The sequence below is a fragment of the Budorcas taxicolor genome, chromosome 10 (assembly GCF_023091745.1).
Source record: "Budorcas taxicolor isolate Tak-1 chromosome 10, Takin1.1, whole genome shotgun sequence".
Taxonomy (NCBI): domain Eukaryota; kingdom Metazoa; phylum Chordata; class Mammalia; order Artiodactyla; family Bovidae; genus Budorcas; species Budorcas taxicolor.
The window spans coordinates 85,173,499-85,187,994 of NC_068919.1; the positions used below are offsets into that span (position 1 = coordinate 85,173,499).

At 41.4% G+C, this 14,496-nt stretch overlaps 1 protein-coding gene across 1 annotated transcript in view; it reads left to right on the forward strand.

Moving 5' to 3' along the window:
• The window catches only part of TTLL5 (tubulin tyrosine ligase like 5), a 307,681-nt gene that overhangs the window by 24,981 nt on the left and 268,204 nt on the right, over positions 1–14,496 (forward strand). The window contains exons 6-8 of the mRNA XM_052646434.1: positions 3,374–3,456; positions 10,882–10,951; positions 11,383–11,467. Coding sequence (XP_052502394.1) covers positions 3,374–3,456; positions 10,882–10,951; positions 11,383–11,467 — 238 coding nt within the window. The remainder of the gene's footprint in view (positions 1–3,373; positions 3,457–10,881; positions 10,952–11,382; positions 11,468–14,496) is intronic.

Here is a 14,496-nt window from a genome sequence, read left to right on the forward strand (position 1 = left end):
GGAATGGGGCCTGATAGGTACATAACACATGTTCAATAATATTTCCTATTTCAAGTTATGTTGAGATGCATCGTTAAATAAAAAAAGTAAAAAAATTATGTAGTAAGCCAACATGATAGCCTAAAAATGCCTCAGCTACCACGTCAGCAATGTAAAAGGGTTCCTGATAATGAACACCTCCTGCTGTTGAATCCCTAATGAGAAACCAAAGTCTAGAATAATTCTGTATTAAACACTAAAGAGATATTAAGTTGAAAATTCCCTTTTCCCTCTCCACTAGCTCCTATTCTGTGGTTCTTCCCCACCCTTTGGAGGCCGGTTTGAGGGCTGAATGCTCATTCAGAAGGTTGGATAGAGTCAGAGTGCCCCCATCTGTTCAAGCCTGACTTGTTTTTCAGTAGAATTGCTACTGCAGCATATTCTTCAAATTCTTATGGGTTCTGCATTCTAGAAGGGCAAGAGGAGTGTCACATTTTGGACCTGGTGTGGATTTGAGGTGCCTACCGGCTTCTATGTGGTGATGTTTTGCAGGCAGTTGTAAAAGCAGTTTTGAATTTTGGCCAGGGATATAGATTCTTGAAGTTGTAGATGTGGAGGTGGATGTGATTCCCACGGACGAGAAAAAGAGAGAGAGGAAGAACCACAGAGAAGTCAGAGTGGAGAGAGAGGTTGAAGATACGAGCAAAGGAATGAGATCCCAGACGAGGCAGGAGAGAGTTTGATCAAGAGCGCGAGTAGAAGGGTGAGTCTCTCCCCTGAAAGGTGGAAGGAAGGAAGCTAAGTGGTCATTGAGATAGCACTTTTCCACGGGAGGGAAGCAGGTGAATGGGTTTATGTTACAAATTACCAGCTTTCCTGGTGAGGAGGGCGATGAGGACACATACCAGGAATAAGGGGCCTGGGCTTGGGTTTGGGTGTTTGAGGAGCAGAAAGGCGTGTGAATAGCCTGCAAAGGGCTTTTGGAAGAGAACTGGTAAGGAACATGAGGGCTGCCTGAAGATGATAGAGATAGCAGTCAAGGCAGGTCTCATGAATTTGTAGCTTTCTGTTCTTATAAGGGAAAGCCTGAAATGCATCTTTGCAGAGACCAAGCCCACAGACCAAACACTGCCTCAGGAGATGTGAAAGCGTGGATATTGCCAAACTGTTTCCAGTAATTAGAATGTGAGGCTTGGAGTATACGGACCAGATCTTGCTGGATTCCCGTGCCATTGCTGCTAGTGTGGCGGTGTGTGGTACAGTTGGAGGTCTGTGACACCAAAGATCCTAAGCAAAAATCTTGCCAGCTGCAGCCACGTCCCCCCAGTGGACAACTTTCCTAAACAGGAAGAAGGAAGACAGGGTGGCACCAATATCAGAAAGGCAGAGACCTTACCCCACAGTCCAGCAGATTCCTGGTTACTCCTCACGGGCCAGAATTGTGTCCTCTGGCTATCTTTAGATGTAAGAGAGGCAGAAGTAATTCAAAGGAATGAGCAAAACTTTGATGTCAGCCAGTTAACTGCAGATGACTGGGTTTCATAGCTATCAGTAAACTTATAGAATCCTAATAGTAGGATTATGAGAGATCTCATAATTTGAATCAGACTTAAAGCCTGCATTTTAAAGATTAGACTGGATAATTAGAACGCAGATCTTCCTACTCCTGGTTCAGTGCGTTTTCCTCTGGACCGAGCATGCTGCCACCCTAGGAGATAGGAGGCACTGGAGAGCACTGGGCCCCCGGTCTAGTGTATTCGTCCTGACAGACTGCCCAGCTCTTTGCCCTGCCTCTGCTTCTGATGCACCTTTTTGGAACCTGTGAAAGAAATCAATCCTTGTTCTGAAATACAAGAAACCAAGGAGAAACGACTAGCATAAAGGACAAATTTTTGGTTTTTAAGATTTTGAGACTATGATAAACGTGAAGCACCAATAGAAGCAACAACTTCTGATAAGGCCAATGCACAAAGTAAGATTTGTTAAAAGTGTTAGATGGCAGAAGTTGCATTTAGCTAGATTTTCCCTGTTCTGAAAACAAGCTTTCTCTTCATTCATTTGTTCCCAGAGGGTTCTGTCTCCAGTGAGGTCTGGTCATTTTCTGTGGCATTCCTTGGCTCCCTCCCTTCCTCTTTGTGAATGTCTGATTTCTTGCTTAGTGTCTGCCTTTCTGCTGGGCTAATCTCTATGAAGGTGAAGACTGTCTGCATTCCACACACTCGAGAACCGCTTGACACGTGTTGGGTACTTAGGAGTACTGAATGAATGAAGTTAAAAAAATCTTTTTGTTTTCTTTTAATAGTTCTTTTTGTTTTCAATCTATTGTAATCTCTGAATTTGGGGATAATGGCAAAATGGAAAAAATAAAGTGTATACATAGACATGTATTCAGTGGCTTCACTTTATAGAGATTAATAAAGGTTAATTTGTCTTTTAATTGTAAATATGCCATCCATTATAAGACTCTAAAATTACATAAATTATACTTTTTGAAAGGTAATATAGTCATGGCACAGAGAAGTACAAAACGATAATCAGTGAAAAGCCTTTTCCTCCTCTGTTTCTCAGTCATCTAGTTCTCCCCAGAAGTGATCAGTATAGTATTTATATATATACTTCTAAAGATATTCTAAGCACTTACTAGCACATGACCTGAGTGTGTTTGTGAACACATGGGAGTGTATGATACCCAGTGCCTTGCACTTTACTTCTTTTCAGTCAACAGCCTGTCTTTGAGCTCATTCCCTCTCAATAACATTCTCATTTTGTGTGTCTGCTTAGTATTTCATTATGTAGAACAGGTGTCTGCAAACTACAGCTTTTGTGTCAAATCTGGTCTCATGAACTAAAAATGCTTTTTACATTTTTAAATGGTTGGGAAAAAAAATCAAAGATGAATAAAATTTTGTGGCATGTGGAAATCATAGGAAATCTGGTGTCCATCCATGAAGTTTTGGGGGACCCAGCCATGCCCCTTTGTTTACATATTCTTTCTGGTGGCTTTTCAGCTACAGTGACAGAACTGAGTAGTTGCAATAGAGATTGCATGGCCTGCAAGATTCTTGAAGGTGGTTTGTGACAGTAATAGACGAACATCTGAATATGTGCCTTATTTTGTCTTCATCCTCTCATTCAAGAAGGGAAGTGATGGAAGAAATATATTATGTAATTTTGCTGTCTCCTCTTTTCTCCTTATCTCCTTCCCTCCTCTCTCTCTCTTCTCATTTTTAAGGCTAGTCCAAAAATACAGGTCATTTTAGCTGCTGCCCTTCGCTTGGAAATTTGGAAAATTCTTTGGGTACCTGGGTAGATAACCATGTTGAAATTTGAGGTAATAAACTCATGTCCTTTCTTTCTCCCCCCTCTTTTTTTTGTCTTCCAATATTTTGAGCAGATTCATATTCAAAGGACCGGGGACCTTGGATCGTAAAACCAGTGGCCTCTTCCAGGGGGCGAGGCGTCTACCTGATCAACAATGTAAGCATGTAATGGTGGCATACTTGACCCCATGTCTGTTCTTCCCTTTGTGTTAGCTAAGTGTGCATTCAGAAGTGTACTTTGAGGGAGGGCACGAGTCTACTGTTCATCTTACTGGCAGTAACCTCCTCCCATGCCAGCAGTTAAATGTCACTTGATTGAATCTGGGGGGAGGGCAGCCTTTGGTGTCAACAGAAAAGAAGTACTTTTTCTGCTTTCAGCATTCTGTCTTGCAAATTCCTCCGCACTAAGCATTAGCTGGTAGCACGTACATTTAATTCCTATTGTGGGGAGAACTGTGGGTTCCTGCCCTCAAGATCATCAAGCAAATTAACCATAATTTAATTTGGCCTGGAATCCTTGCTGCTCCTGTCAGCCCCCCTTCTTTCTCCTCATCTGCTTCTTTTTTCAGAAGTCATCAGTATCTTGATTCTTTGCCAGATCCTCATTAAAAGTTGTTTTTCAGTTGGATAGATATACAGAGTAAATAAAGTCTTAACCCCAGTCTCACTCGTTAGACTTTTAACAGTAGTTAGTAACTTAATACAGTTGATTTGTGTTTTATCTTTTCTCAACTTTACATTTTATTTCTTGATTCTCAGTTTGACATTCACTGTACGCATATCGCCTCCTATCCTCCCTTCCACATTCCATCTCTAAGTTCAGTTACTTTTTTATTGTTTTTATATTTTAAAGGTTTATCATGTTTACATTCTCTTCAATAACTGTGATTCAGTTTCTCTGCTTTATAAGTTGAGCAAAAAATTTAAACTTACAGAAATTTTACAGATGGGAATTCTGAAATTTAATCAATATTTCAGTCTGGGTCTTTGTCCATACTTCCTTCTGCACATTTGGTCAGCCCTTTCAGTTTTGAAACTAGTGTTTTTCCTTATTTCAGGGGAAATCATTCATTTTTGTCTTGTTCTGCTTCTGAAACTCCTTTTTGAAGCATTCTGGGTCTTCATATCAACTTTTTTCCCGTTTTGAATTCTCTGTCTTTTCCCATCATTATCTTCTGGATCACCAGTTTGAGTGCCATCCATTTTATCATTCATTCCATCTACTGTATTTCTATATTGGCTCTCATAATGCACACAAAGTCTTATTTTCCGATTTTTTTTTTTTCTGGATATCATCTTGTTATTGCTTAATAGATGCAGTTTGCCAGCTGGTCTTTCTGACCATACGAATTGAAAGCTTTTTAAAGTTCTGTTTCGTTCCATGACTTTTCTTGGGCCCTTTTTTTTCTCTTGCTATTGGGTTTTCTCAATTTTAGTGACTTTCAGTGTTGAGTCATACTAATGAATGGAAGACTAGACTGATAGAAATTGACAGCCCCCTGGGTCTCCCCTGCCATTGTGTAGGACCGATTCCCTGGACAGGAGGGCGACTGAGCCTTGTGGCAAGGGCAAGGCGTATTGACTGTCAGTCCACACCGTAGGTTGACGTGGGTGAGGATCGTTGCCTCTTCCCTCTCCCTTGCCAAAACAGGCCTGGCATGATTGTGGATTTAAAGGAAGTGAAGGAGGAAACAGACAGAACAGGCTCCATCTTGAAAGCAGGACTCCATCTTGGGCCAGACTGTGGACTTTGAGCTCTATGCCCAGTATCTATGGAAATGACATACTAACTGGAAAGCCAGACCCCCTAGATGGAAGAGCCCTAGGGCTCGTACCTAGACTCTCCATCGCCTAAACGAATACCCTAATTATCTGTGTAACCGAATAGAATCATAAATTCTAATATGCTTATCGGGGTATGACCACAGGCCTATTGATAATTGTCCACTGTTAACGACCTAGGCTTAAGGCATACGAATCTTGAGTTTAAGGCATACGAATCATGGGTTAACTTTGATTGTATCTTTCTTTTCCTTTGTTCATACTAATTTCAGAGAACTTGGGGAGGTAGGTTTGAGCAAGTACACTTAGGGTTTATAAGGTTTTCACAAAAACTGATCGGGGTCCTTGGCTAAGAGGAGACTCTGCCTTGGGCCCGCCGGCGTAATAAACCTCACTCCACTATCTGCATTGTCCTTCTGGGTGAGTTTGTTTCCCGGGACGCGAGGCTTCAACAGAGGAGTTTAGCGATTTCCCTCTGGGGCGGTGCTGCCCTTCCGCTGTTTTTTCCTTTTTGTGTCTGCCAGGGGGTTGCAGAGTTCCCCTCCTCTGTCAGATCCCTGTGCCCACGCACACAGACGTCCTCCCATTAGGTTTCGTTCTGAGGGCTGAGCTGCGGTTGTTGAAGGCCTCTTGGCCACAGTGTTTTAAACACCGTTTGTTAACTAATTATCCGATTCTTGTCCCTTGGCTCCCTCCTGCTCTCCATGTGTGTGTTCACTGCCAGTTTGGAACTTCTCAGATGCCTTCTTGGGAAGATCACTCTCCCCTCTGTGATATGGGGCTGCTGTTTTCTCAACCTGTTCCCATCTGCTTTCCATCTTTCAGGATTTCCTTAAACCTTTGGTCTTTTGTTGGTTCCTTTAACTGTTTCCTGGCTTTGTTATTTATCATTTCATTCCTTTAAAAATATCTTCTCTGTCCTTCTAGTGGGGCCCTGGAAGGGAGGAGAGCAGGAGATGGATGTGTGTGCAGTCAGTACACCATCTCAAGTTTCCCAATTCTCTTTCTCTGCACGTGATCTGAGCTATTTTCTATGCGTGCAAAAACTGATTTTCTGAGGGGTCTCTCACGTGGGAAAGTCCTCAGATTCAGTCTGGACTAAAAACTGTACAGTAAACACTGATAGCCAGACCTTTTAGGCTGGAGAAATACAGGATGTGATTCTGATGCAGTAACTGTGCAGCCCCAGGCCCAGCTACAAGGCTCCCTGCCCCTGGGTCACTCCGGAGGCCTTCTGCCCTGGGTCTCTTGTGGACAGAAGGCCCCGGTCATATGCCACAGATTTCTCTTTTCTTGTTTCTGTTCTGACCTCAGTGTGAAGGCTCCTGTCCAATAGCTTTTCCTCCAGCTCCGTGCCAGGAGCTCCAGTGTTGTTTGAATCTCATAGATGGCCCTCGTTTGGGTTTGGGTTTGAGCTGCCAAATGGAATTGCTATTGAAAGTCAACTGTGGTACAAGTTTGCTTTTTATTTTCTTAGACATGAGTCAAAAAGAATAGGATCTATTCCCAGCTCATCTGGGACTCTTTTCTCTTGGAATGCTCTTTTGCCCTAGTGATTTGTTATTTTAAAATCAGCATCATAAAGAATAGAAAAGTTAAACTTTCCTTGGTGGGGCTGAGAACCCCGTGCCCTGACTCTTCCCTGTCTCATAAAGGGGGTGACAAGTCTTTAGAGAATGTGCGTTTGGCAGACTCTCCTCCTGCCTCCCACCTCTCCCTGGGTTAACTCCCTGGAGACCCCCTGCAGAGATCAAAGTACTTGGCGGGACCCTTTGCCTGCCCCCTCTCCCTCAGTGAAGCTTTGGAATGAGTCTGATTCTTTGAGGTCTTTGGTGGAGGTGCCAGACAGAAGCCTGGGGAGATGCCAGCAAGCACCAGGGGAGCTGGCAGCATGTGGACGTAATGGGAAAATATTCCCAATTTTTCTCCAGATCTGGAATTTTATCACATCTTCCCCAGACCTACAAACCATACAGTTAATACGCTCCTCTCCCTCCCCCCACCGCCCTCCCCCCCCCCCCAACACGGCCTCACCATCTCCTCTGTTCCATACCTACACACACACACACACACACACACACACAGCCTCACCATCTCCTCTGTTCCGTACCTGGATCCTTTCCCATGGAATATACGACCCATTAGCCAACTGGATGAAGTAACTCTTTCCAAGGCTGCTGCCTGCTCTCCTTTTAGACTCGAGGGGAATGGAGAGGGAGGGCTCTGCTGGAGGGTCTGTGAGCCCCACTAGTGTGAGTGGGTGAGGCGTGGTGGGGTGGGGTTAGGTGTGAGGGCCAAGTAAAAACACCTTCCCCTGTCTTCCCACTGGAGCAAGAAGGGCCTCTCATTAAAAGTTCCCTGTAATAGTCATAACCTTTTGGAAAATATCTGCAAATAGCCACTTTTGCCATTACGAGAATAGGATAAAGGATAGGAAAAGCATTCCTTGCATGTAACACTGAAGAGAGAGGTGTGAGCTCCTACAGGTGGGAGCGTCTTGGCGGGTCTCAGTGCTGGGCTGTTTAACTCTGGAAACACAGCATAAAGGAGCAGAGTCGAGTTTGCTCCAGCTCCTTCAGTAACCGTGACTAAATGCCATATTTTCCCAATTTAGTATATTCAAATCAAGGAGGGAAAAGATCTGGTGTTCTCCGATTAAGGTATGGATTTGATTATGGAAATCAAGCTTAGTCATCCTTGTCTCACACGTTATCCTTGGTAAATACGATATGCATATCTTCTCTGAAATTTTGAAGTATCAGGAGAATTAGGGTTGGGAGAGCATTTAGGTCACTGTTCACCCCTCTGTTTGTGAATATAATTCTCCACAGCTCTCTTGTTTATGTCTGCTCATACGCTCTCCATATGCTCACAGGTCTCACTGTTCAACAGGTATTTAGGACGTCCCTGCTGTGTGCCAGGTGCCAGCCTGCCTGCGGAGTAGGGCTCATCTGCTAATTCGTACGACTCTTTATTGTAGGAATAGGGATTGTCTCCTAAGTCTCTTCATTATAATTGAGTGCACTGAATCATATGAGTGGTATATGGCATGCTGTGAGGAATGCTGTTGAATTGTGGCACTTTGTAAATGGAACTACACAGATACTATTGAGTTTGCAGTAATAATAATAACTGATATTTCTTGAGCATTTACTATGTGCCTACCACTGTACCTCCCAAATACAATCTCACTTAGTCTTTTTTATGAGAATCCTAAAAGGTCATTATTGTTCCTTCCTTAGTAAGTGAAGATTTTAACTGAGGCCTAGATGATTCCAGAGCATACCCTCTTGACCCCTGTACCCTTCTATCTTACAATAACTTAACAGATACCATGAGCTTTAAAGTCGAATTAGAAAAATGGATGTGTTTCCCGACAATTCAGATTCTTGCTTTAGCATACTTAGGAGGGCAATTTGAGCTTCGAATTTACATCATTTAAAATGAGTTAACTGGGGATGGATGAAAATATCAAGAAGATATTTGGATGAAAATATCAAAAAGGCTTGAAGATATCAGAGAGCTTTCATTAGTTGCTTATCTGCATATTATAGTATACAAAAAAAAAAAAAAGAACTGTATTCAAAACCATTCTTCTGTGAACTTATAGTTTAATTCCTGATGCAGACAGAAATGAGAGGTATAGACCATTGAACAAGTTATCTGAACAGTGTAAGAGATTATGTTCTGCATAACTCAAAGGACAAATGGATATGATGAGGAAGGAAAGAGAGGAGATGAGCGTGGACATTAGACAGAGTGCCATAGAGTGAAGGCCATTAGCAGTGTTGTCTCTGGTTCCGAGGAAAGCTGGGTGGTCAGGTTGGGTGGTCGAGTATCTGTTGTAGCCTGTAGGTGTTACTTAGTAGAAAAAGAGCTGTGATTGTTTGCTTTTAGGTTTGGAACACAGCCTGTAGCTTGCTGCTTTGTACTGTGATTGCATCAGTTCTTACTCCCGAAGCTGACTCAAAATAGAGATAGTCCTTGTGAGAATCTGATCAGGAAATGGTGTGGGTGACCAGAGCCACAGCATGAATCAGTAGTGATGTTGTAGTGGCCGTATGACGCGTAGAAATGGCTTGTGAAGTTGTGTTCTGAGTGAGATGGCAGCAGTGGGAAATGAGAGGGAAATCTTATCATCTTCACCCCGGGATCACAAAATTATCCTTTAAAAAAAAAAAAAAAACAACCTGTAGTACTGTGGATAACAAATACATTTTTATAAAGACAAACTTTTGAACTGGGGGGACAGTTATTTTAGGTCAGAACTTGGGGAGAAAAGGTGATAATAGTGCTTAAGAACTAAGTTTCTGAGGCAGACTGTCTGGGTTCAAATGGTGCTCTATCACCTCTTAGCTATGTGACTTTGAGCAGTTTCCTAAGCCTCTCTGACTCGCCCCTCATCTGTAATATTTGGATGGTGTTATACTTACCGTGTGGGTGTTGGATGATGATTAAATGAAATAATACTTGTGAAGGATAAGAGCAATGTGGGCACATCTCAGATGTTTGGTACGTTCATTAAATTTTTTTTTCCTGCTAATGTTAATAGTGTGTCTGTTGCTGCTCCTATAGCTGTTATCATCACAGTTATCATTAGAGACGCTTTCCTTTTGGAGTCCTTTTGTCCTGTACGGATTGTAGTGACTGACATCTGATTTTTCTGTCTTCATCTCACTTGGAGTTGTTCTGTTCCAGATCTTTAATCAAGAATTTACAGTAATTTCCTGTTTCCCACTATGTTCAATCTGAATTCCTCTTACCAGGGGTCTAAATCCCTTTGCCAGTGGGGTCTTCCTTTCTAATTATCTAACCATATTTTTCATTATTTCCCAATTGAATCTTTTAGCCCCAGGTCGCTGAATCTGCCCACTCTCCTTTCTACCTGGGCTTTGTCTTTCCCCGCCGGCCTCCTTCCCTTTCCACCGTGTGCTTGCTAGCTTTCAACACTCCCTTCTGAACCTACTCATCTGAACCAGCCTTCCCTGGCTGGTCCTCCTGGCAGGTCTGCATTTCCGCTGGGCAACCTCACATCTCACTTGTGGACGTGCTGCCTTGCGTTCTTGTAAATTCTGTGTTTTGCTCTCCCTCTCCCCAGACAGCAGACTCCTTGGGAGTAGGGCTTGGGCTCTGTGAGGGCAGGGATCGCACCTGTTTCCTTCATCACTGTATCCCCAGTGCCTTATGCAGCTCCCATCAATACTCGTCATTATTTATTGTATAGGCAGTTCTTTTTCATTGAAAAAAGTCTTTAAGAGATCTAGTTCAATCTTTACCTACAGTGGCACAGTAAGCACTATTAAGTGAATCAATGAAACAAACATCTGTCCCATTTCATGGGGAAAATGCCAGAATCCTTTGTAGAAAGATCTGTAATTTCTCTAAGTAACTTGATGAAAGCCTTCCTGTAAGAATAATGGTGGTATTTTAAAATATCCAATGTGCTTTATTTACATCTGGGAGAATGCAAGTTTTTATTTTTTTAAGTAACTTTTGTTTTCTTGGTATGTAAGTATTTACTATCATGTATAAAAATCTTTAAAGCTGTTTAGATTCTGTTTATTATGTGAGAGGTGCTGTGTAAATCTGCGCCCCACCCCCCCCATAACTGGTTTCTCACAGTGTTTATGGAAGTGGTATATTATATGGCCAACTAATATATGGGTAGCTTAGAGGAAAACTTTTCTTAAAGTTTTAGTTTTCCATATTATCATTTCTCAAAGGTTAAAAACTTCACTTCTTTACACTAAGTTAGGTTTCCTTTGCATTTCTACCTTTCATTTTTCTCTTTGCTCAACAGCCAAACCAGATTTCCCTGGAAGAGAACATCCTGGTCTCCCGTTATATTAACAACCCCCTGCTCATAGATGGTGAGTTGTGATTAAGCCTTTGACTGGATTGGGCTAGATCTCACTAACTTTTTTTTTTTTTTAACATTTTTATAGTCTTCTCTAGTAAGTGTTTATTAAGCTAGTGTGAAATGCTTGGCAACTGTGACTCCAGAGATGAAGCTGGTTTCTTACCTACCTCATGGGATTATTTTGAAGATGATTTTGAGATAATAAAACACAGTGTTTTCTATTGTTATAATAGTAACAAATACGTATGGAAACTATATATATGTTTATGTGGTATAATTATTATTTATCCTCAAAGGTAAGGTGTGTGGGCAGTGAATGTTTCATGGGGGAGAGGACTGTTCTTTCTTTCCTGTTTCTTTGCTACAGTTGTCCTGTTCAGTTCTGTAACAGAAAACCAAGAGCTTAGTTTTTCCCTTTGCACCCTGATTTTTTTTTTCTAGATTTCAAATTTGATGTGCGCCTCTATGTGCTGGTGACTTCCTATGACCCTCTTGTCATCTATCTCTATGAAGAAGGACTAGCTAGGTAAGAGACCCTTGGGTGTAGGGTGTTGTTAATGTGAGTTGACCCATTGAAGAGCGTATTAAGGTCAGGTCATTGTTCCTGTTGTATCCAACTCAGGAAAATAGGAGTGTCCGCAGATGAGCTTCAGATTACAGAAATCGGTCTTACTTTCCTTCACAGTCTCACCTGCATATCCATGCACGCGAATAAGCCTGTATATGTACACACTTACCTTTCCCAGCTGGGATCCAGGATCACATTGTGCTTTCATGCGGTGGTAATAAGGTGGAAGATTCTCAGGCCACTGTGCTTCACAAATGGTCTAGAGAGGAAAAAAAAATAACCCACATGTATATAGCTGTTATATACCAGACATTTATTGTAATGCTCACAACAACCTTAAAGTCAAGGTAATTTTGTAGTTGAAGGAACTGAGGCTTAGAGAGTTAAGGAAACTTGAAGTCACTTCCTTCACGTCTCCAACTGGTTGATACTGGAGAGGGAATTTAAACCCCTGGATCTGACTCCAGAGCTGAAGGCTTGAGCTGTTTTATGACCTCTTGTATTTAAGAAAGGGGCATTAGCCACTTTTTTTTTTAATTTACAAGTCTTTAATATATTTTTAGGGATTTTATACACACACACACACACACGCACATATATTTCTGTTTTTCTTGAGGTACTTTGTAGGTTTTAAGGTAGTGTGACTTACAAAATAAAGTTCAACTTAATTTGAAGTTTCACTTCCCATATACATAAAATTTTACAGGTGACAGTGCTATTTTAGACTCCTTAAATTATTTAAAATAAGGATATAAATTTGAGGTGTTTGTGTTCTTTTCTCCTACAAAACTAATACGTACATATATATATATACTTTTTTTTTTCCCAAGTAGCTTGCTCTGAAGTTCCTTATATAGCGTAGTACTTTAGGAGGTGGTTTGCATCTGTAAAAAGCATGGCCTATATATGTTTCTGTGTTTTAGAAAATGTACTTCAAAGATGAGAAATACTTTGAATAAAAGAATTGGTGAATAATTACCTTGAATAATTATTGGTGTTTTGACATATATTACTATATTCTGAACTGTTCTTTTAGAATCATATTTTGAATATTTTTTAGACTCAGACATTTTTGATACATCCTGTGACTGGATTCAGAGGGTGAGCACAGTTAACTGGATTCTAGCTGCTTGAGCCATGTCTTCCCTTTACCTCTAGATGGCACTGACAGCATTTATAAGCCCGGCTATGTTCTTTACTAAGATTTTTGAGTTTAAATCCTGGGAACACTGATGGCTACTGAAGCACCCTAATTCTGATCTCTGGTTCCTTGAAAATTGAGCGGGAGAAAAACTAAAACATTTCTCAGTTTTTAGATAAAGGGCTGAACCAGGTATCTGGGCACAAACTGCTAACTCTAATCAGATTTTCCTGGAAAAGTTTTCTGTAGTGTTTTGAGACACTTGTGCTCTCAGATTTTGATGTCTAAGGATAAAAGCTGAGTATATTACCTAGAATGAGAAGACAGTGAAATGGGCCCCTTAGTGTATAAAGTGCTGAGGGTCCCTTTTGTAGTTTGAGATGTCTGAGCTTCCCTCCTGTGTCATGAGCTTCTTCACCTCCACTCATCCTCATTCAACTTGTCTCCTATACCCTTCTCAGGAACTGATTATGTTCTGCCATAAACTGGACTTCTTTTTTTTTTTAACTTTTTATTTTGTATTGGAGTATAGCTGTTTAACAATATTGTGATAATTGCAGGTGAACAGCAAAGGAACTCCTTCTCCCTAAAACTCGCCTCCCATCCAGGCTGCCACCTAATGTTGAGCAGAGTTTCATGTCCTATAGTAGGTCCCCGTTGGTTATTCACTTTAAATATAGTAGCATGTATATGTCCATCCCAAACTCCCTAGCTGTCTCTTCCCCCCTGCAATTGTAAGTTCTAAACTGGACTTCTTTTATTTTTAACATTTATTTACTTTTAATTGAAGGATAATTGCTTTATAGTCTTGTGTGGGTTTCTGCCAAACATCAGCATGAATCAGCCATAGGCATACGTATGTCCCCTCCCTTTTGAGCCTCCCTCCCCCTTCCCTCCGCATCTCACCCTCGCAGGTTGTTACAGAGCCCCAGCCGGCTTCCCTGAGTCCTACTGCAAACCCGCATTGGCCATCCATTTGACATATGGTAATGTAGTAAACTGGACCTCCTTCTGTTTTGCTTAGAGGGCTCATGAGAGCCTATATTTGTGCATTTTAAACCAGCTGTTAATGTCCACCATTATATTTCTATTAAATGTCATTTATTGTGCTTGTTGCCGAATTAGGATAAGATGACCTGGGTGGACACCCATAGCCACACAAAACAACCTTCATGTTCTGACATTCTTGTTCTTTGGTAGTTGGGGGAGGAGTCACATAGAACGTGAGGATCAGCACTGAATATCTAGTCTAGACTGGATTTCTTGAATGGGGAGAAGACCTCAGAATATGCTCACTGTTTTCCAGGATCTCAGTGCACTATGTTTTGCATATTATTCCAAAGGTATTTCACCCACAATATTAACACCCTCTCTATTGGTAAAATTTGGTGTCATTTTAAGTCTCAGTCATTCAGACATGAAATGAGAGCAGTAATGATGTTTATTATAGAGTTTACTACAGACCTGCAAGTGCTTTGACTGTTGGGTGTGTGTTGGAAGTCAGAAACCACTGAACTGAGTAACTCTTGTCTCTTGCCTCCAGCTGGAACTGAGTATATATATGTGTATTTTAAAAATGGATGCTCTTCCTCGGAATAATTTGGAAAACAACTTTGTAAAAATTTGGATTAAATTGAACAAAAAAATATGAATTTTCAAGGCTTTGGCTTATTTTACCTGAAAGTATAGGCGAATGTAAAATCCTTACAATGGTTCACTATGATAGGCTGTTAGTCCTGGGAGGGTGCATGTGCTCTGCACAATAGCTTCCATGTGCCTAAGTCCCTGTGTCTTAACCGCTGTGTATCTTGGCATTCATCTGCTGCTTTTTAATCCTCAGAAGCCG